Consider the following 25751-nt stretch of genomic DNA (forward strand, 5'->3'; position numbering starts at 1 on the left):
AATGAAAAAAGTACTTAAATGTACCTTCCCTAAGAAACCAGAGGCCTTTCTCTTGGGCATTGTCGGCCAATTGGTGTTAAAAAAAGATAGAACTTTCTTTCTGTATGCTATGACAGCAGCAAGAATACTCATCGCAAAGTATTGGAAGACACAATATCTACCCACCTTGGAAGAATGGCAGATGAAAGTGATGGACTACATGACACTGGCTGAGATGACTGGCAGAATCCGTGATCAGGGGAAAGAGACGGCGGAAGAGGATTGGAAGAAATTTAAAATCTATCTTAAGAACTATTATAAAATTGATGAATGCTAAAATGTTGAGGTGTTGAGAAAGAAAAGGGGATCACAGCGACATAAGATTAAGTTGAAGAAAAGATTAAGAGGACATATATTTGATAAAATTATTTAGAAGCTGCTGAAATAATTTGGGAAATTGGGATGCAGAAAGGGGAGGTATGGGGGAGTCCGAGAAGTGAGGGATATGAAAAAAGGTTATGAAATTATACATGTTTGTATGTCTTTTTATTTGTCTGTATTGTTTAAAAAATGTTGTAAAACCAATAAAAAATTTATATATATATATATATATATATATATATAAAGGTCCCTGCCTCCCCACTGCTCTCTAAGGCTCCTCTCCCAGTTCCTCCCCCAGTAAAAAACTAGTGTCCACTATCCTGCCCTGCATGCTGGATTTCTTGATCTCTTTGCCAAACCTCAACAAGTCTGCTTTCACTGGACAAAAAGAACAAAATCAGCCCGTGGTAGATTCTCATTTTTCCAATCTTAAATTGAGGGTGCCACATTCCGCATCAGTTTGTGATTATTATTTTTAAGTCATCATGAAAATCCACCAGCATTTTCAGTGACCATTTCCCCTACTATGGACATTTTTTCCCAAGCAAATGTCACTAATATAATGCATTTTTATATGTTGTCTCCATTAATATATGTATTTTTAAAATGCATACTTTCTCATCATTTAATGTCTTTTTGTGCATATTGTTTGGTTGGAAAACTGCATGGCAAAGTTCAAAGAAGTGTGAATTATAAAGGAGTTTTTTTGTGACGTGTATTGTTTCGGGAAGTGCAAATGAAGTATAGGTTTGCATTAAACTCTCAACTTTCCAGCACTTTCCCACCCTGCTACCTGTATCTCCTTGAAACTGGCCACGCTCTATTTGGGCTCACCACCATTCCTTTTATCCTTCATCCTCCCAGACTCCCTCTGGGCTCCTGTTTGGAAAGAGTTAACATCAGAAATGCTGAATGGGAAGAAGGAAGGGGGCTTGTTAATAATTCAGAAGGGGAGAGAGTTGTCTCTTGCTGCTGCTGGAGAAGGCAAGATGGTAATTGTACATCATCATCATCATTGCAAGATCTTGGCCTAAGCTGCAGGATAGTTTAATCCTTCCCCTTGAAATGCAGAAGGATCAGCGAGTCTCTGGTCACATACCCACCCAGCCACACAGAAACACTCCAAAGCTGTTTTACCCAGCGGGGAAGAAGGGATGGCTGTGCACCCCATACAAGGGCACTCTGGGCCGGGCTTTTGTGCATGGGTTTATTCTGCAACATCATTAATGCAATAATTGTGCATTATTGGGTTTAAACTGGACCATCCACACGTCATTCCTTTTTATCAATAGTTCTGCAGTGCTTCCTGAATGTGATTGCATTAATGCAATCCGGAGGGGCCCTCTTGTTTGTATTCTGCCACAAAACAACTCTCCAAATCTGAACATTTGTGGTATGACACTATACATGATTTCAGCAGGAAACTGCAGGGCATGGTACTGCTTGTAAACAAAGCAGTGCGTCTGCCCTGAAACCTTTGCAGGAGCAAACAGTATTGAAAGCGGGATCATATGATATAACTGCCCCATATAACATCATGAGCACAGGTAGTCATGAATGCACAGTAAAAAGGACACCTGGAGGGGCCCATAGACAGGGCCTTTTGGGTGGCTGCTCCTAGACTTTGGAACTCCCTCCCTAGTGAAGCTAGACTGGCTCCCTCCTTGTTGTCTCTGCTGGCAGCTGATTACTGTGCTGTTCTAACAGACATTTGGGAACTGGCTGGTTTTAATGAAAGGGCTTGTGCTGTGCTGTTTTTATTGTAACTGTTTATATGGTGTGTGTGTGTGTGTGTGTGTGTGTGTGTGTGTGTGTGTGTGTATATATAGTTTTTTAATTATTTTTTTCTAGGTTCCATTTCCCACTCTGCATCCATTTCCCTTTACCAGCTCTCCTTCCTCTGTTCACACATGCCACCCTGTTACCTGAATCCGTCTCTCTCATGTTCTGCTGACAGGATAGGAAAAAACGAGCGTAGCAATTCTCTTGCCTCCCTCCATCCTATTGCAAGTTTGAGAAAGTCTGGCTACAGAGGCAAGGAAGTCGGAGGAGGGGGGACAAGGGGGAAAATGCAACCCCCCTTCTTTACCCTTTGTCAAGGGCTGGAATCCCTTGTCATGAAATCGAATACTCTGGGAAGGAAAAGGGAAGGAAAAGAAACTCCCAACCCCTAAGGGTGGAGCCATGAGTTGATGAGACAGTGTCTGCCTGTATCAAAGCAGTCTTGTTGCTGATGCTTGTAAAACAGTGGGGGTGGGAGAGGGGGCACACACATTCATGTACAAAATTGCCATGCTGTTGACCAATTAAAGCAAGGATGGGAAACCTTTTCCAGCTTGGGGGCATATTTATTTATAAAAGTATTTGCATCTTGCCTCTCACAAAACTTCAGGGAGGCAGGCAACTGCATAAAAACATTAAAAAGCAACATGACCCCATCAAGGGATATTTTAGACAATTGCATAAGCCCAGTGGCATATTTTCTCCTGAGGGCCGTGTTCCAGTGGTGAGAAGGAACAGAGGCAAAACAGGATGGAGGAATAAGAAACGTACATTTAGCCTTTGTACAGCAGGCTAGTTTCTACATACACTCATACACCCCTCTCTGCCCTCCACCCAAGCAAGCAAAAAGGCCTTATCAGAGTTCAAAGGGCACATTCCAGCCAGGCAAAAACACTCAGGGTAGAAAGCAGGGCTGGTGAGGGGTGTGGCCTGAGGGCCAAATAGAATGGCCTGGAGGGCCTCATTGGCCCCTGGGCCTGAGGTCCCCCACCCCTGAATTAGAGAAATGTTTAGCCCAATTGATTAAACATATTTACCTTTTTAAAAACCTTTATTTGTTTAGAATCTTCATATAGGTGCTTCTTTTAAGAAATAGTGGGGATTGTGAGATAGAATCAAGGAATTGTAAAGTTGGAAGTGACCCCAAGGGTCATCTAATCCAACTCCCTGCAATGCAGGGATCTCAACTAAAGCATCCATGACAGATGGCCAGATGCATGAATCATAGAATAGAATCATAGAGTTGGAAGAGACCACAAGGGCCATCGAGTCCAACCCCCTGCCAAGCAGGATAATGTCAGTATAATGCAGTGTTTCCCAACCTTTTTTGGGCAAAGGCACACTTGTTTGATGAAAAAAATCTCGAGGCACACCACCATTACAGCCCCGTGACGTCAGCGCGCAGCGTCACGCCGGGAGGGACGCACGAAAGTGTAAGTTTCAATTTTTTTCCCTCCCCCTTGCCGGGGAACCTCCAAGCTTTGGGGGTGGGGGGGGGAGGAGGCAGCAAAGCGAGGCAGGAAGGAGAGCGCGGCTTGGCTGGGTGAGCTTTGGCAGGGGCAGGGAATGAGAGCCGCGAGGCGGGCGCTGCGGACGGAGGCGCTGCCCGCCGAGCTCGCAGGCAGCCAGGCAGGCAGACGGCGAGAGCCCCGCGCTGGGCGGCCTCTCCTCGCCGCCGCTGCCCCGCCTCTCGCCGCCTGACTCGCCCGCCTCCCTCCAGGCAACATCTCGCGGCACACCAGGCAACATCTCGCGGCACACTAGTGTGCCGCGGAACAGTGGTTGGGAAACACTGGTATAATGAACAGAGGCCAGTGCACTGTTAGGTAGAAAGAGGCCAGAGAAGATTTCCGTTACTAACACAATGCTCATCAAATGGTGGACATGTAAGTGGAAGAACTGTTTTGTTTTGTTTTATATTTTGCCTCCAGGTTTTTTGTTTTTGTTTTAGCTATGACCATCTTTAACAGATTTTTGCTGGTTGCTGGGCATGCAAATAGGTTTGAGATGAGAATGGATATTGGTAGAGTGGTTGTCGATGGCAGAGAGACACAGATGCTTCTTAAAGATATTTCACTGTGCTGTCTCTGGGGTGAAGGACTGGCAGGGGCTCTCATCCAGGTCAAAGGATGCAGGTTCCCCAAGTTGTTAGTTACCCCGCTCTATTTTAGCTTTTAGATGGAGTCTCTGCTGAATGACAAAGTGGTTGAGGAAGAGAGACGAGGCACCGTCAACCAAAAGCGTGTGTTGCCATTATTTAATTCTTTATGCAGCCCTTTCTGTTGTACGTGGCACTTTGCAGCATAACCCCAATGGTCAGATACCTGCCCCAAGGACCTCACAGTTGGAAAAAGAACAGACCACTGGCTTAAAGTGCCGAAATACTCCGACTGAGAGTTGCTGGGGAGTGCACTCTTGCAGGCGAATCAGGGTTTCTGCCAATGGTTGGATTAATTGTCTGAGGTTGGAATGGGATGGTGCAGAAGTAGGCAGAGAAGAGATCGGGAAAGCTAGGAAGCCACCACTTGAGGGTTTTTTACACTCTGACTTGCTTTTTGGGGATTAGTTTCAGGTCCCAAAGACTCCTGTTACAGCTGATTCAACTGTAATCCTTCACATCAGCAACAAAAGAAGAGAAACTGAATGTCAGTACTGGGCAGGCTCAGTCTTTCTCTTGGTGGAGGGGTGTCTGTGATCACGGCTCCCCCCCACCCTTTGCTATATTTAGCAAGTTGATTGATTCATCTTGGCGGGTCTCTTTTGTTGGAGAAGCTGTTTTGGAACTGCATCTCTCTGCTGAACTAAGGAAAGGGTTTGCATGGAGAACTCAAGGGTCCTAGAGGGCTAACGTTACTGCCCCACCACTGTTCACTAACTTTTAAGCTTCTCTTCTGCTCCCCACCCTCACCTGTCTCGACTCCTTGCCTGAAGATGGTACCTGCCTTCTTGGGGAATCTGGTTTGTGATTCTCTAGGCAGTGTAACACATTTGCCCAAGTGCAATGAGTTCCTAGATTTGAAGCTGAGCAAGAGGTCATCTCCATTAAATTGCTGAAAGTTGAGATCTTGCAAGAGTTCAGTTGCAGATCAGCAAGCTAACATAATTCAGCAGATCCAAAAACATTTGAAAGAACTTGACATCCTGCTCTTTTTTACTTTTAACAAGCACTGTCAATTGCATTACAGTGGTACCTCTACTTATGAACATGATCCGTTTCAGAGTGCGAACAGCACCCCGAAAAGTCCATAAGTAGAGTGCGCTACTGCGCATGCACGAAGCGTGATAGAGCGCTTCTGTGTGTGCGGCAAACCTGGAAGTAAACACTTCCAGGTTTGCCACGTTCGTAACCTGAAAAGCCGCAACGTGAAGCAAACGTAACACGAGGTATGAGTGTACTTAGAAGTTTTGTTTTGAACACACACATTTATGGAAAGTGTCTTAAATTAATTCTGCCTACCCCCCCTTTATGTTTGGAACTCCATCCTCCAAACACATACATGATCCCTGTCTGTCTGTCTGTCTGTCTGTCTGTCTCTCTCCAGCCTGCCTTCCTCTTTTTAAATCCCAGCTCCCAGCTCAAAATCCCCTTCTTTGACAAATCATCTGGGGTCACTTCCAGACAACCTGTTTATTGAACATTTGTTCTGATTTGATTTCAAGGAGGCTTGACAATAGGTGCTGTTTGCTGAGTATTTATTCTGATTGGTTTGTGGGGAAATGAGACAGCATCGATTCAGGCAAAGGTATTTTCCCATCACTTTCCTTATCGGAAACAGTTCAGCTTTGGGGGAGGGAGGATTGAAATTTGTTGTTTAAGAGCTCCATTGCACAACCTGAATTTGCTCATTTGTGATTGAATCTTACCCAGAAGCTCCCTGGCTTAACCCCTCTGCCCTCACCCAGAATCAAAACAAACCTGAGATCCATGCAACAGCTATTTACTCCTAATTTGCACCTCCTTGCTCTCACCTCTCCAATTCCTCTCCTGTCTTGGATATCTTCTCCTCTCCCTTGCCGGTCAGTGTAGACAGTATAGATCTCAATGGTCTGAGTTGGCATAAGAGAGCTATCTGTGTTCCTGGAACTTAATTGCCAATTTAACTCTTTGGTAAACCACATGTCTTGCAGGATGGAGCTGCTAGGCATCTCTAGCTAAAAAAGAAAATCAGGTATCTGGTCAGTATAGCGCAGTGCTGGGGAAGTTGTGAACTTCCAAATTTTGCTGGAGTAGAACTTGTATCATCCTTGAGCATCTGGAAGGCCAGAATCTCTTCCGCACCCCTGGGGTAGATAATACTGCACAGTGGCGTAGCGTGGGGGGTGCAGGGGGGGCCGGCCACACCGGGCGCAACATCTGGGGGTTAGGGTTAGGGGGCGCAAATCCATGGGTTAGGGGGCGCAAATCCACGGGTTAGGGGGTGCAAATTACTTGCCTTGCCCCGGGTGCTGACAACCCACGCTACGCCACTGATACTGCATTGCAAGGACCAGAGGTCTCATTTGATAGGAGGCAGTTCCCATGTTCCAGCCTCACTGCTGCTGCTTAGTTTCATCGGATGATCTTGAGTTCTAGAGTTATATGAGAGGGAGGAAAACTTCTGTCTGCACGCATTCCCCGCACTGAACACAATTTAATAAACATCTTTTCGTGTCCTGCTGAGCAGCAAAGGGCAACTGGGTGCCGTCAAGAGGAGACAGTCCTCTAATGCTACTCGGCTGTGGATTAACCAAAATGATTCCGAAGTGTAGCCGGTAACTGACATACTGACTTGTAGGAGCTGAGAGTCCCCCCCCCCCATTTCTTTAAACCAAGTGCTGTCAAATTGTCACGTACATGCATGTACCTAGTGTTGCTGCCTGTGGGTCTTGGGGGCAGTGCGCTGCCCTGGGAGATGGATGGTCTCTGCACGCGGTTACGCAAGCTTGTGGGCCAGTCTTTCCATGTGCCATATTTAGAATTGCTGGATCGGGGGAAAATATTTTTGCACAGCTCCCATTCCTTTGTCTTCAGCAATCTTTGCTTCCCCCTTTATTCATTTCTTTGCTAATTGTGCCAACTCCACCTCCCCTCCTTTTTTTCTTTTAAGGATGCTTGGATAAAAGAAGGGAGGAAGATTTGAAATAGCTTAGCTTACACTCTTAATCGGCCCATTTTTGGAGGATATAGCGGCATTGGTAAGAGAAACAGTTCTTTCAGACAGTATAATGTTTCTCTGTGGAGATTTCTACCCCTCTAATTAGTAATGATCAAAGTCACTTTGCGATGTAACAACTGGCCATGATTCAGAGACGTAACGGTAACATTTTCTCCCGTTCAGCACAAAAAAGGTGCAAGTGTTATTGATTGTCACAAGCCACTGTGTCAGCCCAACCCCAGGGCTTTGGGTGGCTCATGAAACTCCCAGTCCACGTCTGGAGTTTCTTTGTTTTTCTTCTAATATCTAGCACTGACATTCCACTGTTCATCGAATGGCATTGACACAGCTTGCAATGTAAAATGCTAATATACCAAAGATGAAACAGCAGCAGTAGAAACAGCAGGTATAAATGGCAGATGAAACAAGAGCCAACAATTAAAAGCCCAAACAAAAGGCAGCATAAAAGGCAATTGAAAAGATCCATAGTACCATTTAAAGTCATTAATTTGCAATGTCAGAACAAGATGAACTTGGTGCAGCACCCAAAAATGGGAGTTGCATAATTTGGGTGCCACCACCAAAAAGTCTATTCTTTTTCTGACAGCCATCTGTCTGACCTCCAGGTGGCTATTCATCAGCCCGGGGTTCTTGCAGTCTGAAGCATGAAGCATGAAGTGTAGCAAGCAGTGGCGTCTGTTCAGTTCCACCAACCTCATTCCACTCTCAACCAGCCCCCATTCTTACTTAAAACCAATCCAAGAGGTAGCCCTGCTTCCCAGCTTCCTCTTCCTCCTTAGTCTCTGTGTTGCCCTTGCAGAACACAGCAGGGTGGAGCAGGGGGACAGAACCAGAATTAGTTAGCTTTGCCTGTCAATGGCTCTAGCGCCACCTACTGTTGGGCTCCCTGCTTCCCACCCTACCCATGGGCTTTAGCCATTACTTTCATTGACCCAGAGTGGGAGGCCAAGTTTTCCACATTCATCCTTTCGCTGGCAATCCAAGGGCTTTGTGCCTTAAAAGTTCTGTGGGTCTTGCAGCACTCTTTAAAAGAAAGCTCGGAGGGAGCCTTTGGCTCACCCTGTGGTCGGACATATCTTCCTCCCAAGGCCAAGCCAGGCAAATTTCAGCACAAGCCATCTCTTCTCCCCACACACCCCAGGAGTGTGGATTCTGTGACCACAGAACCCTCCTTCCTCAGAAGAGATTGGAAGACATTGATATGTTTGGCTGGCAACAGGGTCTTGTTTGCTCCTTCTCTCTTTTCATTCATTCAGTTTTTAGAAACCGCCAGAATCGGCAGTATTGAGATCCGGCGGGTTTCTCATTTCAGGCGCCTGCTCTCGGACTGCAGCGAGGCGAGAGTTTCACATCCTTTGCTGCGTGCCTTTTCTACCCAAGCTCCAGTTTTTCAGCCCAACTTGAGAAGTTTTCCAAAAGGCCAAAAGGATGGGACTCGCTGTTTTCATTATTCTTTTAGTATCTCTCACGTGTTTCCAACAACACAAACTCTCCTACTGAGTTCATGCAGCCTGCAGAGTCCTGTAGCAAAGGTGTTTCGTGGACTGTGCCATCTCAGGCTGCAGCTGCAGAGGAGTCTGAATCCTCGTCCCAAGAAGAAATCTCCCTGCATGGAGAACTCTAGCATGCAGTGGAGAAGTGTTCACCCTAACTTTCCTTGTTGTCTGTTATCCCCCCCCCCATATGTACTTGGGAGAGGATTCAAACACACAGCTGGCTTTTCTGCCCCCCCAGCCTGCAAAACTTTTATTTCCAAACTTTGCTGATTGTACTTAGCTTGTCCTCTGTAGCAGAGTTGTCAGAAATTGTGAGTGAAAGATATTGGGTTGTTTTGGTTGTTGTTTTTTTAATAGAAATAATAGCAACAGCTTGATCCATCTGAAGCTACCTGTGAAGTGCTTGGGAGACTCTTGTGCAGGGGTCAGCAAACTTTTTCAGCCGTGGGCCGGTCCATCGTCCCTCAGACCATGTGGGGGGCCGGACTATATTTTTTGGGGGGAAATGAAAGAATTCCTATGCCCCACAAATAACCCAGAGATGCATTTTAAATAAAAGCACACATTCTACTCATGTAAAAACATGCTGATTCCCGGACCATCCGTGGGCTGGATTGAGAAGTTTTTTTTAATGTTTGATGTTTTATTATTTTTTTTATATATGGTGGAAGCCGCTGAGAATGGCTGAGGCGACCCAGTCAGATGGGTGGGGTAGAAATATAATAATAATAATAATAATAATAATAATAATAATAATAATAATAATAATAAATGTCCCTTTCATTGGAGAAATATTGGAGGGTATGGAAGAGACATCAGTCTGGTGGGCAAAAGCATAGCCAAAGAGAAACACATACCATCCACGTGAAGAATTCCAAACCCTGGGTTCAGCTAGTGAGAGAATCCACTCTTGCAAGGCCAAGGGGGAGTGTGTGTACATACTGTCAGACCCAGGGGCTTTGCCTTGTATTCCTAGATAGCTAAGGTTTACTTGTGAGTTTAGTAAATGCCAAGCGCTGTTCTTGAGTGGAGTCCTTTTCCACGTAAGTTTACCTTGCATGCTGCATGGACAAAACTTGCCATGAAACTGGGACCCAGGGTTTAAATTGCGCCTCAGCACAGCAGCCCCTGGCCAGGGGGCCTTAAGCTTCCTTTGTAGAGTGTTCTACGTGTGACCCACCAATCAGGTTTGTATTGTGGCCTCCTGGCTGGACACGGCTGTATTTCCCCACCCACCCCAGTCTCAGGCAGGCAGCCGAAAAGAAAAGACTTGTCATGCTTCTGCTGGACTGTTTGTGCATGGCTGATGAGCAGCTTGGTCTGTGAGTCTACAGCCGACTTGCCATAAGGACTAGAAGCTTGAGGTTGAAGCGCGGCAGAGAACTGATGGAGAAACTGACCAAGAAGGCTTTGAGCTTAATGGGGGAATTCTGAATAGATGAAATAGTGCAGGTCTCTCCAAGAGCAAATATGGCATGATTCAGAAAGACATGCATAGGGAATAGCTGCCACACTCCATGGAGTGCTGGCTTTATTCACAGCTGTGACCTCAGGGGCCATGACTGATCCCTCCTCCCCCCAAAAAACTTTGCTGGTCATGCCAGTTATTAGTGCAATAATGGGATTCTGAGCCCCTTGTCACCACAAAAGTGCTTCCTTTCACCAGTCCCCAGAGAATGGCTACAAAGTCCCCCCCCCCTTTTCTTCTTTTTATAAGTGATTAAATATTTAAAATTCTGGCTCAACTCTGATAGTGCTCAGAATATTACAGGCTGTGTGCGTCTCTTGTTCTGCTTGTTTGAGATCAGCATTTTCCCTGGTTGCTGTTTGGGAAAGAAAGACAATGTGTAAAAATTGTTTTGTTGCTTCCCCTTGGATAGCTGGGAAATGGTTTGGCTCCCTGTGGCTGAATTGAGTGGGGAGGGGCCCCTCAGGCTCAGGAACCAAAAGTGGCCCCCAAGACCTCTCTGCCTGGCCCTCGGGACCCTCCTCTTTATTGTCACGTATGCTGGTAGCTTATTCCACACCCTGTAACGATGAATTCCACCTGGATTGTGTGTTGTGTGAATAAGCATTTCCTTTTGTCTGTCCTGAGCTTGCTGGCAGTGGGTTTTCCCTGAGCAACTCTAGAGCTTTAGCCTTCTGATCAAGGAAGTTACAATGCCGCTAAAATGTCTGCATAATGTAGTAAGTTCATTCATAAGGATACAGCTTTTTCTTCTGATTTTCTTCTAGTTAAATAGGTGAAGTTCTCGTCATTTTTCAAAGGGGCAAAGTCTTGCAAGCAAGGAAGAGGCAAGCAAACTTTACAGCATACCGGTATTTCACCTTAATAAATGAGAGCTCAATTATGGGCATTTGATAATATTTCATTCGCTTGCTCTTTTTCCTCTTACTCATGGGAAAAAGCAATGAGCTCTGGTGCCAGCCTCCACAACTGCTGGAATTCCTTCTGAGACACTCACCAGTTTTGGAGATTTTACCATGCATTGCTCCCAGACTTCTAACTTATCTTTGTAGGCTAGAAACTTAGGAATGTAGGAAGCTGCCTGAGTCAGACTATTGGTCCAGCCAGCTCTATATTATCTACATGGACTGGCAGCAGCTCTCCAGTGTTTCAGATGGGGCTCTTTCCCAACCCCACTGAGAGGTGCCAAAAATCAAACCTGGAACCTTCTTGTATGCAAAGCTCTACCACTAAGCTACTGCCCCCCCTCCAAAAAAAGCCTTTAAAAATCTGTGAGGTTGTTTTCTGGATGCAACAGAGATTTCTGCTGGTCATTAGGTATTTGTCTCTCTTCTCTGATGTAGCCATGTCTTGGACTTGGTTTGCACATAAAGGGAGGGGAAGTGATAAAGTTCTAAGGTGGTAGAGTGCTGGGCAAGGATCGCATATTAGAACACTTCCCTGGCTGTAGTTAAACATCCCTGCACTTAGAAAGCTAGCCCAGAAGGTGGTGTGGGCTAAAATGTCTCCCCCCTGATGTGCTTGCCTTCTACTTGCAGGGAGATTTTACTATTGCAGGAAGATCGCTCCAAAGTGGCACCTCCTGCTGACAGAAGAAAACTTTTCAAGCTTGCAAATTCAAGTCTCCGCCTTCATTTCTCTTAAAAGAAGCTGAGAGGCTTCAATAAACTAAGATAAGATTGGCATTTGGGGTGCGGGTGTGGCTAGGAGGTTCAATGGCTCATCCCCCAGATTTTGCAGTAAAAAAGTGTTGTGCCTCTAGCTCTGGTTTCCGAGACCCAGGCTCCATCAGCTGCTCCATGCTGCCACCTATGGGCCATGCCTCCCACCTGCAGCTTGGTCAGATGCACTGGTGGCGTGTTCTTGAGGGTTCTCTAAATTGTTGGTGTCTGAGGTGGAAACTCCAGCTGTCTTCCATGTCTGAGGAGAGGGTTGCTGAGAATGCTTCCACTTCCAAGTTTCCACCTGGTCTGTGTTTGATCAGACTCCAAGCCTGGCTGGACCAAGAGATGGCCAAGCGCCAAATGTACTCTCCTGCTCTCAAACATGGCAGCTCCAGTGTGAATTATGTCCATCCCCCTTTGAGCATGGCCTGCTTTGGGGCTCCACTGCTCCCTGGTGAGCCCATGCCCTACTTTTCCAAAGGATTGGCTAAATTGAATAGGCTAAAAGGGGCCTCCCTGCTTCCTTTTGCCCAGTGGTGAAGCTGCATGCTCTGCTACCAGGGGCAGACAGCAGGAGGGGGCATGGCTGGTGCCCCCCAGGGGCATGACATGCATCCCAGGGGCATGACATGCCACCCATGGGGGTGTGACACACATCCTGGGGGTGTGACGTGCTGCCTGCAGGGGCATGACACGCAGTCCATGGGGGCGTGGCACCCAGCGTGTGAGGGGTACACGGCGTGTGTCCAGGGGGGCTGCCGCAATGGCACCCTACCAGAATAGTGGTGCCAGGGGCAGTCTGCTCCCTCCCCATTCCCATTCCTCCGCCAGTGCCTCCGCCACCTGACCCTTTTAATTGTAGGCGTTGGGTAAGGAACCTGAGCTACGATCCCTCTCCATAGGCCAGTCCAAAGAAGACCTCACCCTTGCTCTGTGGTGTAGTGGTTAGACTACAACCTGCGGAGGGGGAAAGCGAGCGTTCAAACAACCCTAGAATCATAGAATCATAGAGTTGGAAGAGACCACAAGGGCCATCGAGTCCTGCCAAGCAGGAAACACCATCAGAGCACTCCTGACATATGGTTGTCAAGCCTCTGCTTAAAGACCTCCAAAGTAGGAGACTCCACCACACTCCTTGGCAGCAAATTCCACTGTCGAACAGCTCTTACTGTCAGGAAGTTCTTCCTAATGTTTAGGTGGAATCTTCTTTCTTGTAGTTTGGATCCATTGCTCCGTGTCCGCTTCTCTGGAGCAGCAGAAAACAACCTTTCTCCCTCCTCTATGTGACATCCTTTTATATATTTGAACATGGCTATCATATCACCCCTTAACCTCCTCTTCTCCAGGCTAAACATGCCCAGCTCCCTTAGCCGTTCCTCATAAGGCATCGTTTCCAGGCCTTTGACCATTTTGGCTGCCCTCCTCTGGACACGTTCTAGTTTGTCAGTGTCCTTCTTGAACTGTGGTGCCCAGAACTGGACACAGTACTCCAGGTGAGGTCTGACCAGAGCAGAATACAGTGGCACTATTACTTCCCTTGATCTAGATGCTATACTCCTATTGATGCATCCCAGAATTGCATTGGCTTTTTTAGCTGCCGCGTCGCACTGTTGGCTCATGTCAAGTTTGTGGTCAACCAAGACTCCTAGATCCTTTTCACATGTACTGCTCTCAAGCCAGGTGTCATCCATCTTGTATTTGTGCCTCTCATTTTTTTGGCCCAAGTGCAATACTTTACATTTCTCCCTGTTAAAATTCATCTTGTTTGTTTTGGCCCAGTTCTCTAATCTGTCAAGGTCGTTTTGAAGTGTGATCCTGTCCTCTGGGGTGTTAGCCACCCCTCCCAGTTTGGTGTCATCTGCAAATTTGATCAGGATGCCCTTGAGTCCATCATCCAAGTCGTTGATAAAGATGTTGAATAAGACCGGGCCCAAGACAGAACCCTGTGGCACCCCACTAGTCACTCTTCTCCAGGATGAAGAGGAACCATTGATGAGCACCCTTTGGGTTCGGTCAGCCAGCCAGTTACAAATCCACTGAGTGGTAGCATAGTCAAGACCCTCTCCATCATGAAGCTCCCTCTGCCCACCCTACCTCACAGGGTTGCTAAGAGGATAAAGTGGGGAGGCGGAGAGCCAGGCACACCACTCTCATATCCTTGGAGGAAAGCCAGGGCATAAATGTAATCCTAAATGCACACTTTTAAAAAAGGAAGCCTTGCCAGTCTCCATTCATTTCTCCTTAACATTTATATATTATTGTTGTATTTTTAAAATTTATTTTTAAAAAAACACTTTAACTTTTAGAAATCCCAAAGTGGTTTACAGTGGTGGATTAAAAATATATCAGCACAGTAAAACATTATTGATAAAACAGAGCAAAACAGTAAAATATAATAAAAACAGTACATTTAGAGGGTTTTTTGAGAAGTTAAAAAAAACCAGCCCAGGAGATTATTTTATTTTTTTATTTCATAAGATTTATACACTTGATTGTAAAAACAAACAAACCCTCAAAGCTATTTACAAAAAGATAAGACGATAAAATTAAGAAAAAATTGCAACCTTAACTTAAAACATACAAAAGCTAAAATACCAAAACAGATTAAAATTACATCAATTTTCTAAATCTGTGTTGAAACAGTGAAGATAATCTTTGCCAAATAAACACTGCCACATTTCCTTCCCTATCCTTAGAGTTATTTGATCTTGTATCTTATTTTCTTACAGTACGTACAGGATGTGTTGTGGGGTCTGCTGACTAGTTCAGTGAGTTGATTTAGACTGAACTTTCTGACGGTAGCAGCTGTTTGACGGTGGAACTGCCTACCTTGGAAGGTTGTGGGTTCTCCTTCCTTGGAGGTTCTTAAACAGAGGTTGGGTGGCCATCTGTCAGGGATGCTTTAGCTGCGATTCCTGCATTGCAGGGGGTTGGATTAGAGCACCCTCAAGGGGGGGGGGTTCCCTTCCAACTCTCCAGTTCTATGATTCTATGAAAGAGGAAGAAAACAGTGTCAGAGGTATGTGCCATTGCCAGCCCAAGCTAATCTGTGTCCCCCTCCTCTTGTTGTTCCAGATTTCTCCTGGTCTTCAGCTGTCTGGTCCTGTCTGTGTTTTCAACCATCCCAGAGCATCACAAATTCGCCAACCAGTGTCTCTTCATCCTGGTAAGGGGGGCTCCTCTGGCCCCCTCCTCATCTGTCTTGCTCTCCTGTCTGCCCATCTTAAGTCTGTTCTTCATTCTTGCAAATCCCTTCTCTCTGCCTTTGGTCTTGCAATCCTTTCTCTTCAGGTGGCTTTGCTATAGGGCCAGCTCCAAGTTTGTAAGTAAGGGACTTAGGGATCCCCATTCCATTCCCTCCAAGAGGGTGGTAGCAGCTCCCTCCCACCATTCTCGGTTTGCTTGCCCCAGGAAAGGAAGAAGAATAAGCAGAAAAGTTTGGATTTGATATCCCACTTTATCACTACCCGAAGGAGTCTCAAAGCGGCTAACATTCTCCTTTCCCTTCCTCCCCCACAACAAACACTCTGTGAGGTGAGTGGGGCTGAGAGACTTCAGAGAAGTGTGACTAGCCCAAGGTCACCCAGCAGCTGCATGTGGAGGAGCTGGGACGTGAACCCGTTTCACCAGATTACGAGTTCACCGCTCTTAACCACTACACCACACTGGCTCTGGAATCAGAGGTTGGCATCACTGGTCACCTTCCAAAGGTCGTGTCTCAGTGGGGTCCAGAGAAGGCTCTTTTCCTTCTACTGCTGCCGCTTCTCCTTCTCCTCCTCTCTCAGCAAACCAGCAGTGGAAGGAATGAACAGGGTGGGGTGCCAAGAGCAGGTGCCAAGGAGATCCAGGGTGGTGTAGTGGTTAGAGTGCCTGATTATGACCTGGGAGACCAAGGTTCGAATCCACGCTTATCCAAGAAGCTCACTGGTTGACCTTGGGCCAATCACTGCCTCATATCCTAACCTGCCTCTCAGGGTTGTTGTGAAGATTAATTGAGGCAGGGGAGAACCATGTGCATCACCTTCCGCTCCTTGCATGGAATGCAAATGCAATAAGCAAATACAGTGGTGCCTCGCAAGACGAAAAGAATTCGTTCCGTGAGTCTTTTCGTCTTGCAATGTTTTTCGTCTTGCGAAGCACGGTCCGTCGCAACTGCGCCTCTTCAAGCGGCTTTAAAAAGAAAGCGCAAGACGTTTTTGTCTTGCGAAGCAAGCCCATAGGGAAATTCGTCTAGCGAAGCAACACAAAAACGGAAAACCCTTTCGTCTAGCGAGTTTTTCGTCTTGCGAGGCATTCGTCTTGCGGGGCACCACTGTATATAAATGAGGCCACCCCTCTCCATTCCACCTACAGCAGCTGGCTGGCCTAGTAACTGAACCTTAATTCCCTAAATGGCCTTAAACGGCCTTGGCCCAGTATACGTGAAGGAGCGTCTCCACCCTCATCATTCTGCCCAGAGGTCCAGTGCTGAGGGCCTTCTAGCAGTTCTCTCGCTATGAGAAGCCAAGTTACAGGGAACCAGGCAGAGGGCCTTCTCGGTAGTGACACCCGCCCTGTGGAACCCCCTCCCACCAGATGTCAAAGAGAAAAACAACTACCAGACTTTTAGAAGACATCTGTTTAGGGAAGCTTTTAATGCCAGATGGGCAGGGTATAAATAATAATAATAATAATAATAATAATAATAATAATAATAATAATAATAATTATTATTATTCCACACTGATGACTGGAAAAGCATCCTCTGCTTCCCCTGAGGCCACAGAGTAGTTTAGGAGGGGGCTGGGACAGGCTGTGTAGCAATGGAGACTGGTCCTTTAGGGCAACTGGGGGAGCACTGCCCCACCAACCTCAGCTTACATCTACTTTCCTGCTTCCTGCCTTGCAACCTTTGCAGGTGGTGGCAGCAGTGGCTGTCAGCTTCCTTCTTCTGGGTCTCAGTGTTGCCCTTGCAGAACTCAGCAGCGGGGAGGAGGATGGAGACAGTTGCCTCTGGCGCCACCTGCTGTTGGCCTCCCTGCCTTCCACCCCAGTGAGCACCAGCCACCATTGCTGTGTTTGCAAGTCTACCCTCCAACAGAGGGATACGACCACAGGACTTGGAAGGACAGCCAGGGAGTGGCCTCTACCGCCCCAAACCTCCGCTAATAGAGGCAGCTGTCTCGCTTGGCCTAATGGTAGGGCCAGTACCTGTCAGATGCTTTGCTTGTGGGCTTCCTGGAGGACTCTGGGTGCATAATGCTAGCTTAGCTGGATCTTTTGGTCCGATTTGGTAGCAAGATTCCTCTTCTCATAGCCGACAGTCCTGGTGGTGAACTTTATCCGTATGGAAAAGGCGGGTGACAACTTGGGGAAGAGGGAAGGGTGACCAAACCCAGGGGGAGGGGGTGGGCGAGAAGAATCTTTAAAAAAAGCAACTTTCCCCCAAACTGTCAGAAACGGCTGATGCTGGAATTCTCCCGACTGAGATGGAGACTAAATTAAGAAGGTCCGTGTGACTTTCCCTCTAGTAAGCAAAATAGGGGCTTGTTTGTGAAAAAGGAAAGAAAGGAAAGGGAGGCAACGAGGCAGGACAAAGCTGACACGGCGGGAAAACTTGCCCTTATTGACTAGCGCTCCAAGGGTGCAAGAAAAGGATGCAAGCTCATACGGGCTTCCTGGGCAAGGGTGCTGAAGCGCCACGCTGGCTTTCCAGTCAGACCAGGAAAGATGGAGAGGCTTGTGAAGCTGCCATCTCCGAGGGAAGGGTTATAATTCATTGGCAGAGCATCTGTTTTCCATGCAGAAGGTCCCAGGTTCAATCCCTGGCATCTCTGGGCTGGCAATATCCCCCCCCCCAGCTGAAACCCCAGAGAACTGCTGCCAGTCAGTGTGGACAGTACTGAGCTAGATGGAGCAATATTCTGACTCAGTAGAAGGGATCTTCCTTTGTTCCTATTTAAACCATCCCTTTATTTGGAACCACAAGGGCTGGAATCTTACTTTAGCAAAAGGGAAGGGCCATAGCTCAGTGCCAGGGCCCCCGCTTTGTGCACAGAAGGCCCCAGGTTCAGTCCCTGGTGTCTGCAGGAAAGACTGGTAATGTTCCCCATCAGAAACCCTGGAGAGAGCTGCTGGAAGTCAATGCGGACAATACTGAGCTGGGTGGACAAAGGGTCTGGCTTGCTATAAGGCAGATTAGCTAAGTGGAAGGCAGATTCCTAGGTCCCTACTGCAGTGATTAACTTTATGGATAAAAGGTTGGGTTTCTTCAGTTACATGAGAAACCATGGCTCCATACCTCAGCTGTACAGTGGTACCTCGGGTTACATACGCTTCAGGTTACAGACTCCACTAACCCAGAAATAGTGCTTCAGGTTAAAAACTTTGCTTCAGGATGAGAACAGAAATTGTGGTCCGGCGGCGCGGCAGCAGCAGGAGGCCCCATTAGTTAAAGTGGTGCTTTAGGTTAAGAACAGTTTCAGGTTAAAAACAGACCTCCGGAATGAATTAAGTATGAATTAAGAACGAATTAAGTACTTAACCTGAGGTACCACTGTACATGGAAACAGCTGCCGCAATTCCTTGGCTTGAAACAAGGGTGACCTGGAGCAGACTCCCCTGTAGCTCAGTAAAAGCCTCTGCTTTGCAGGCATCACCAGATGGGAATGGGAGAGACTTTTTTTCCTGGAACCCTGGAGAGCAGCTGCCAGTCAGCGTTGACAGTACTGAGCTAGATGGTCCAATAGTCCAACTCTGTGTAAGGCAGCTTCCTGTGTTCCTACGAATAGGCCAACCAGGCTGGTGCTCACAAGTGGCTTTGCAGCTGAAGTTTTCTGGGGGTTCTCATAATACGTCCCCCAAATATCTATTCGAAAGTGAATTCCTGGCATCGGTGTAAACCAACTTCCTCCACCTTCTCCAGAAGAGATCCTTTGCTATCTGAGGTCTGGCCTTTGCTTGGGAGAGGGATCAATGATTTTCAATGAGGACATTTATATTTAGAAAGCAGGTCCGTATGCCACCCTGCCCTTTCCGGATTCTAATTTCTGCTTGTGGGGTCCATGGGGGCCTGCCGAGGTGGCCTGGTCACTGGGCTGTGGCGGAAACTGCAGGGGGGGGGGTGAGAGAGGTCTCATTTTGCATGGCTTGAACTGACATTTGGTAGTCGCATAAGGAGGAATCTCATAGCTGTACTTCTGGTCTGATCCAAGCCCCACCTAATCCAATGTCCCATTTCAGCCAGCCTGTTAAGATGCCTCTGGGAAGCCATTAAGTGGGAGCCTCTACCTGCAGCTCATTCCCTGGGCCTGACATTCAGAGATTATGCTGATTGTCTCTTGAACACGGAGGCTCCATTTTAGTTGTCATGAGTAATCAAAGAGGTATTTATTTATTAGATTCCTTGCCATCCTTTACTGTGAAGCCCCAGGTTAAAACAATAGAATATTAGATTACAAGGATAATACCAGGTTACGACCACGGTGAGAAATTATGGTTACAACAATGCAATATTGAATTATAAAATGCAGCCGCCGCAGCCGTAAAACACATTATCATGAGTTCGTTTAAAGTCTTTCAAATTAACAGCTGTCTCTTAATTTTTACGGCAGCAAATTTTGTAAGTTAACTGTGCTTTATGAAAGACCGTTGCTTTGCTCTGGTTTTATTTTTCCTTTTTTATATATAGGGGTTCAATAGCTATCTTTAATATGCTTTTGTGGGAGAAGGTGTAGCCTGTCTTATGGTACAGTAGTCCTGAAAGGCGAGGTGTAAATATTTTATTAAATACAATATATGAGTGCGAAGAAGCATGTTCCTTTATTGATTTTAAACTTAGCCACATGTCTGCTTATTTGGCTGACTTTCAACACACACACACACAAACATACAGGGGGGCGGGGCAAGTTCTTACTATTACTGTTAACGGAGAGTGATTTCAGAAGTGTTTTGTAGCTTTCTCCTGCCTGGTTTACCCCTCTCCAAAACCCCACATCTGATTTTTTCTGTTCCTCTCTCCTCCTTTGCAGGAATTTGTCATGATTGTGGTTTTTGGCATGGAGTACATCATCAGGGTCTGGTCAGCCGGCTGCTGCTGCCGCTACAGAGGCTGGCAGGGACGCTTTCGATTTGCCCGGAAACCTTTCTGTGTCATAGGTACGCCTTTCGTTTTGCTCTATAGCAGCCAGGAGAGAAAGAGGAGTCACAGGAAGAGACATAGCAATGGGACAAGGAGTGCACAGCTGGTCCACATCTTTGCACTGAATGTGTAAACCACACCCACCTGTTAGCCACCAGACATCAGGAGCAGCAATCTGTTATCCTTGATCTAAGCACTCAGATATGCACTGCACTAAGATCAGGAGATAATTCTGTGCCTGCTGCCTTTCAAAGAGCAAACAGAGCTTCATTTGTGATCTTAGTGATGTGCTGAGATCAGATATAAGCCTGTACCTGCTGCTGTGGCCTGAACTTTGAGCCAGGGCATGCCATGTGACATCAGGTAATTGACAGATAGGTGGCCCCAACCTGCCCATCAAAAATGGTCCACAGAGGGTGAACCAATTCTGGATGGGGCCCTCTTCCTGTATCTAATTCCCCACCGCTGATACAAGGCTAGCCAGCAACATTGTTCTTGGGGTAGTGTGCATAGAATGGTAACATACAATTTAAAAAGACAATTTCATATTTTATTTTATTTTTTGAAAACCCCAACTTGCAACATAAAATTCATTTTCTGTAAGAAAGGAGAATCAAAATAGACAATTCAAAAGTACATCATGCAGCTCGTAAACAGGGGCTGAAAAGGCTAAAATTGTATATTTGTAAAAAATAAATACCGTATTTTTCGCTCTATAAGACGCACCAGACCACAAGACGCACCTAGTTTTTGGAGGAGGAAAACAAGGGGAAAAAATATTCTGAATCTCAGAAGCCAGAACAGCAAGAGGGATCGCTGTGCAGTGAAAGCAGCGATCCCTCTTGCTGTTCTGGCTTCTGGGATAGCTGCGCAGCCTGCATTCGCTCCATAAGACGCACACACATTTTCCCTTACATTTTAGGAGGGAAAAAGTGAGTCTTATAGAGTAAAAAATACGGTAAATGCAGGTTGTTAAAAAAGAATTAAAATGTTCCAGAAAGACAGCAAGGCAGGCATCAGATGGTTCTTTCTTAGGAGGGCGTCCCATGGCTCAGCTACTACCACTGAAAAGCCCCTGAGCCTGCGGCTTACCTTTGTGGGGGCACCTGGAACAAGTCCTCTGAAGATCTAAGGCTTACAGCAGTTATATATAAGAGCATATTATTTTTCAGGGATCTTGGTCTCAAGCTACTAAGGGCTCCAAAGGTTAATAGGACCCAGAAACAGTGAGATCCTAGATACAGGTGACCTTAAGCCATCTAGACCTTATGTTCCCCTTTCACAGAAGGTTTTTAATACCTTCTTCATGATTTGAATAAAGACATCCAAGTTGTTTTACTGCAGTTCTTAAAGAGCTCTGGGTGGCCTTTATCTCAAGCCCTGCTTTGTCCTTTAGAGACCCACATTTTTCTTAATTTTTGCTGAGCTATCAAGTTCTCTTCACCAAGGGCGGCCTTGAATGCCACCTACTGGAAGTCCTGAGCACTGCATGCATTGCATAGTCTTACTCGCTTCGCCGCAGGAGAGCTGGTGTAGCCCTTTGAAAAGAGAACTTTAAAAATAGTCCCGTTGCCCCAGTCTCACAGCAGTGTCACTGCATAGCATGCCTTGCCCCAAGAGGTTATGTTATCTTCCTCCTTTCTATTCTTCCTACAACTGAAGATGCTGTTTTTAAAACAAGCTTTTGATTCCATGTGGTTCAGTTTAAGTAATTGCTTTTGACTTTTGGCTGTTTGGCAGTGGCGTAGCGTGGGTTGTCAGCACCCGGGGCAAGGCAAGTAATTTGTGCCCCCTAACCCGTGGATTTGCGCCCCCTAACCCTAACCCCCAGATGTTGCGCCCGGTGCGGCCGGCCCCCCCTGCACCCCCCACGCTACGCCACTGCTGTTTGGATTCTAGTTTATTGATGCACCTTTTAGTTAGACAGTTATACTGGATTATTGTTATTTTTATGCCTGTTTTTATATTTTGCAAGGTGCTTTGAATTGCTCTTGCAGTTCAGTGGCAGAGCATCTTATTTGCTTACAGAAAATCCCAGGTTCAATCATCCACATCTCCAGGCAGAACTGAGAGAGGCCTCTGGAGAGCCACTGCCAGTCAGTGTCAACAGTATGGAGCTAGATGGACCCGTGATCTGACTCAAAATAAGGCAGCTTCCTATGCCCCTAGGACACATTTTTATACAAATAATTTAAAGACTTTTCATAGTTCAAGGATGTGTGCTTCCCTACCGCCCCATTAGAACATAAGCACCCTATGAATCTCTCTCTGTGTGTAATTTTGGCCCAGTTGCAAATCCTTGGTGGTGCTTCAGGTGACCAGTTTCTGCACTTAGGCAGAGGGTTTTTGCTGAACACACAGGGATCCGACCCACCCCTTGGGCCCTGGATCATGCTTGCTTTCCCCTTCTCTTCTTCTGTTCCAGATTTCATTGTTTGCATTGCTTCTCTGGCCGTCATCGCTGCTGGCACCCAGGGGAACATCTTTGCTACCTCGGCACTGCGCAGCATGCGCTTCCTACAGATCTTGCGCATGGTGCGCATGGACCGCCGCGGCGGCACCTGGAAGCTCCTGGGCTCAGTGGTTTATGCGCACAGCAAGGTGAGTTGGCAGCCTGAGGCAAAAATAGAAGGTACAAAGCACACTGTGGGGGTGGGGGTGGCCATGTTTGAGGTGTGGGAAGAAAGAGGCTCAGTTCCAGCACTGCAAAGACCTAAAGACCTTCAGCCTCTCATTTGTCTTCAAGAAGAGTCTTGCTGCCAGATTAGGCCAAAGACCTATCCAGTCCATCACCCTATTCCCATAGTAGCCACCCACATGTAGACAGGAAACCCACAAGGAGCACCTGAATACAGAAGCACTCTTCCACACATGGTTGCCAGCAGCTGGTATTCAGAGGCATACTGCTTCCAATGCGGAAAGTGGTTTTAAATCTTTTTGAGGATGACTATGAGACTGAAAAAAATTTGAATCATCAACTTCTGGAAAATCAGGGGTTCTCAACCAGAGGCAGATGGATAAACCTGTTTCCATTCTATGGCATTTTGCTGTTGCCCAATCAAAGGTCTGTCCCATCTCAGGTTTTGCAGATTTTAAAAAACAGAAAGCACAAAAAATTCTACATTTAAATTGTACATATTCTGCATTGCACATGTATTCTTCTTCCCCTAAAATGCACATTTTTGTATGCTTTCCAATGCATAAAATATATGCTTGTCTTTCCTCCTTTCAATAAAATGTATAGTACATCTTTTGTGTGCACATTTTTGGGGCATTGCATAATCTGGAGAAGTGCATAATCTGAGTGATAATTACATTCTGTTCCACAAGAAATTTTGGTAACAGAAAACTGGGTCTGTCAGTTGCGGAGGTTAAATTTCTTCTCCCTCCCTCTTCTCAGCACGTCTGCTTCCTCTCTGAATAAGCAATGATATAAAGCAGCAAAACTTATACAAAGTTCCAGGAGACCACGTGGTCTCTTAATAAGATCACTATTTGTTTGTTTGTTTGTTTGTTTGTTTGTTTGTTTGTTTGTTTGTTTGTAATATTTCTCACTTGCCCTTCACTGTAAGGTCCCAGGGCAAATCACCAAAAATATAGCACACAATTATAAAAACAGATAAAAATGTTGCAATTAGAAAACAAAGCAAGATACAGTGGAACCTCGGGTTACAGGTGCTTCAGGTTCCAGACTCTGCTAACCCAGAAATAGTACCTCGGGTTAAGAACTTTGCTTCAGGATGAGAACAGAAATCGTGCTCCAGCGGCGCGGTGGCAGCGGGAGGCCCCATTAGGTAAAGTAGTACCTCAGGTTAAGAACAGTTTCAGGTTAAGAACGGACCTCCAGAACAAATTAAGTTCCTAACCTAAGGTACCACTGTAATTTCAAATGGAACAGAACTAAATAGAGAGAACTGGCATGGACTATATATCAGAGTGGCCTTCTCATCTTCTAGTGGGAATGATTATGTGTGGCGTCCAAGCCAGCCAGCCAACCCCTCCACCAGGAGACTAGAAGCAATAAGAAACCAAGCAAGGCATTCCACTCACCATCTGCCCAGTTTTCCGTTTTCATTTTTAAGTGACATTCAACTTTCTGTGGACACTTAGCATGCTCAGTCATCATTAGGCTGGTTTGGGGTGTGGGCGTGTCTCTTTGGGAGGCTGCTTTTCTTAAAACTGTACTTCTGCAAAGCTCAAGGTTCCCCTGAGCATGCTGCTATCTCATTGTGTGGATTTCAAAGCCCCCCGGAGAAACATTGAATGATTCCAGAGAATCGCCAGTCATGTTGTGGCTTTTGTAGTTTAGGAAGGCCTTTCTTTCCTGGTACTTTTGGGTATGTTCATATCTCAGTAGAAGAGCCCCTGAATCTTGCACTCTGTTCCATGACTTAGGTTTCTGTGTCCTATTCCTTTGGTTTTCTAGCTGGCTTTTTATGTCTTCAGCTAGGACTGCTTTGCTCCAAGTTCCTTTTCAGGTTACTTGCTGAAGTTCACTTTTGTTTGTGTGTGTGTGTGTGTTTGTGTGTGTGTGTGTGTGTGTGGGCAGGAGCTGATCACAGCTTGGTACATCGGTTTCCTGGTCCTCATCTTCGCCTCCTTCCTTGTCTACCTGGCAGAGAAAGATACCAACAAAGATTTTCTCACCTATGCAGACTCGCTTTGGTGGGGTACGGTAAGTTAGACATCTTTTTGATCTGGCCTGCTCTTTCGCCTTGGGATGGGCAGGGAGGGAGAAGAAGTTAAGTTTGTTGGGGGATGTTTCAACTGACCTGTTGAGAGCACACTGGGTGCTTAGGAGATGTGGAGGACCAGGCTATGCGCTCCCTCCACTGTCAGAGACTGTATGCTAGGAATTGCTGGAATCACAGGTGGGGAGAGTGGTGTTGTGCTCAGGTTCTGTTTGTGGGTTTCCCATAGGCATCTGGTTGGCCACTGTGAGAACAGGATGCTGGATTAGAGGGGCCATTGGCCTGGTCCAGAAAGGTCTGTCTTATATTCTTAAGATGCAGGGGGTGGGGACGACTGAGTGCAGAGAATATCCTCCATAGTCTGTGGAGGGGGAAGAAATTGACTTCAATTTGCTATTTAATATGAAGCTGCCTAATTCAGGTGGTGCTGTGGGTTAAACCACAGAGCCTAGGACTTGCCGAACAGAAGGTCGGCGGTTCGAATCCCCGCGACGGGGTGAGCTCCCGTTGCTCGGTCCCTGCTCCTGCCAACCTAGCAGTTCGAAAGCACGTCAAAGGGCAAGTAGATAAATAGGTACCGCTCCAGCAGGTAGGTAAATGGCGCTGCTCTGGTTCACCAGAAGTGGCTTAGTTGTGCTGGCCACATGACCCGGAAGCTGTATGCCGGCTCCCTCGGCCAATAAAGTGAGATGAGCACCGCAACCCCAGAGTCGGCCACAACTGGACCTAATGGTCAGGGGTCCCTTTACCTTTAATTCATGCTTCCCATAACAAAGTGAATGGCAGCCATCCTTTGAAATTCACACTTCTTTGAATTTTGTAATGTCCTTCTCCAACCAAAGAGATGGGTGCAAAAATGCATATATTAAGGGAAAGTGTGCGTAAAAATATACATGAATGTAGCAAAATGCTGAGATTGCCCTTTTACATATATTGTTTAATGTTCATCCTTACACTTACAAGGAACCCATCATATAGTGTGACAGTACTTAATTTCTGAGACTCCTTTCCTGTT

The 25751-nt window shown here is 46.4% G+C and overlaps 1 protein-coding gene across 3 annotated transcripts in view; it reads left to right on the forward strand.

Moving 5' to 3' along the window:
* KCNQ4 (potassium voltage-gated channel subfamily Q member 4) overlaps positions 1 to 25751 on the forward strand; it is a 100104-nt gene that overhangs the window by 42942 nt on the left and 31411 nt on the right. For all 3 annotated transcript variants that reach the window (XM_081200039.1, XM_081200040.1, XM_081200041.1), the window contains exons 2-5: positions 15002 to 15092; positions 19936 to 20062; positions 22471 to 22646; positions 24595 to 24720. In XM_081200039.1, the coding sequence (XP_081056165.1) occupies positions 15002 to 15092; positions 19936 to 20062; positions 22471 to 22646; positions 24595 to 24720 (520 nt within the window). The remainder of the gene's footprint in view (positions 1 to 15001; positions 15093 to 19935; positions 20063 to 22470; positions 22647 to 24594; positions 24721 to 25751) is intronic.

This window comes from Podarcis bocagei (assembly GCF_964188305.1).
Source record: "Podarcis bocagei genome assembly, chromosome: 7".
NCBI classification, from domain to species: domain Eukaryota; kingdom Metazoa; phylum Chordata; class Lepidosauria; order Squamata; family Lacertidae; genus Podarcis; species Podarcis bocagei.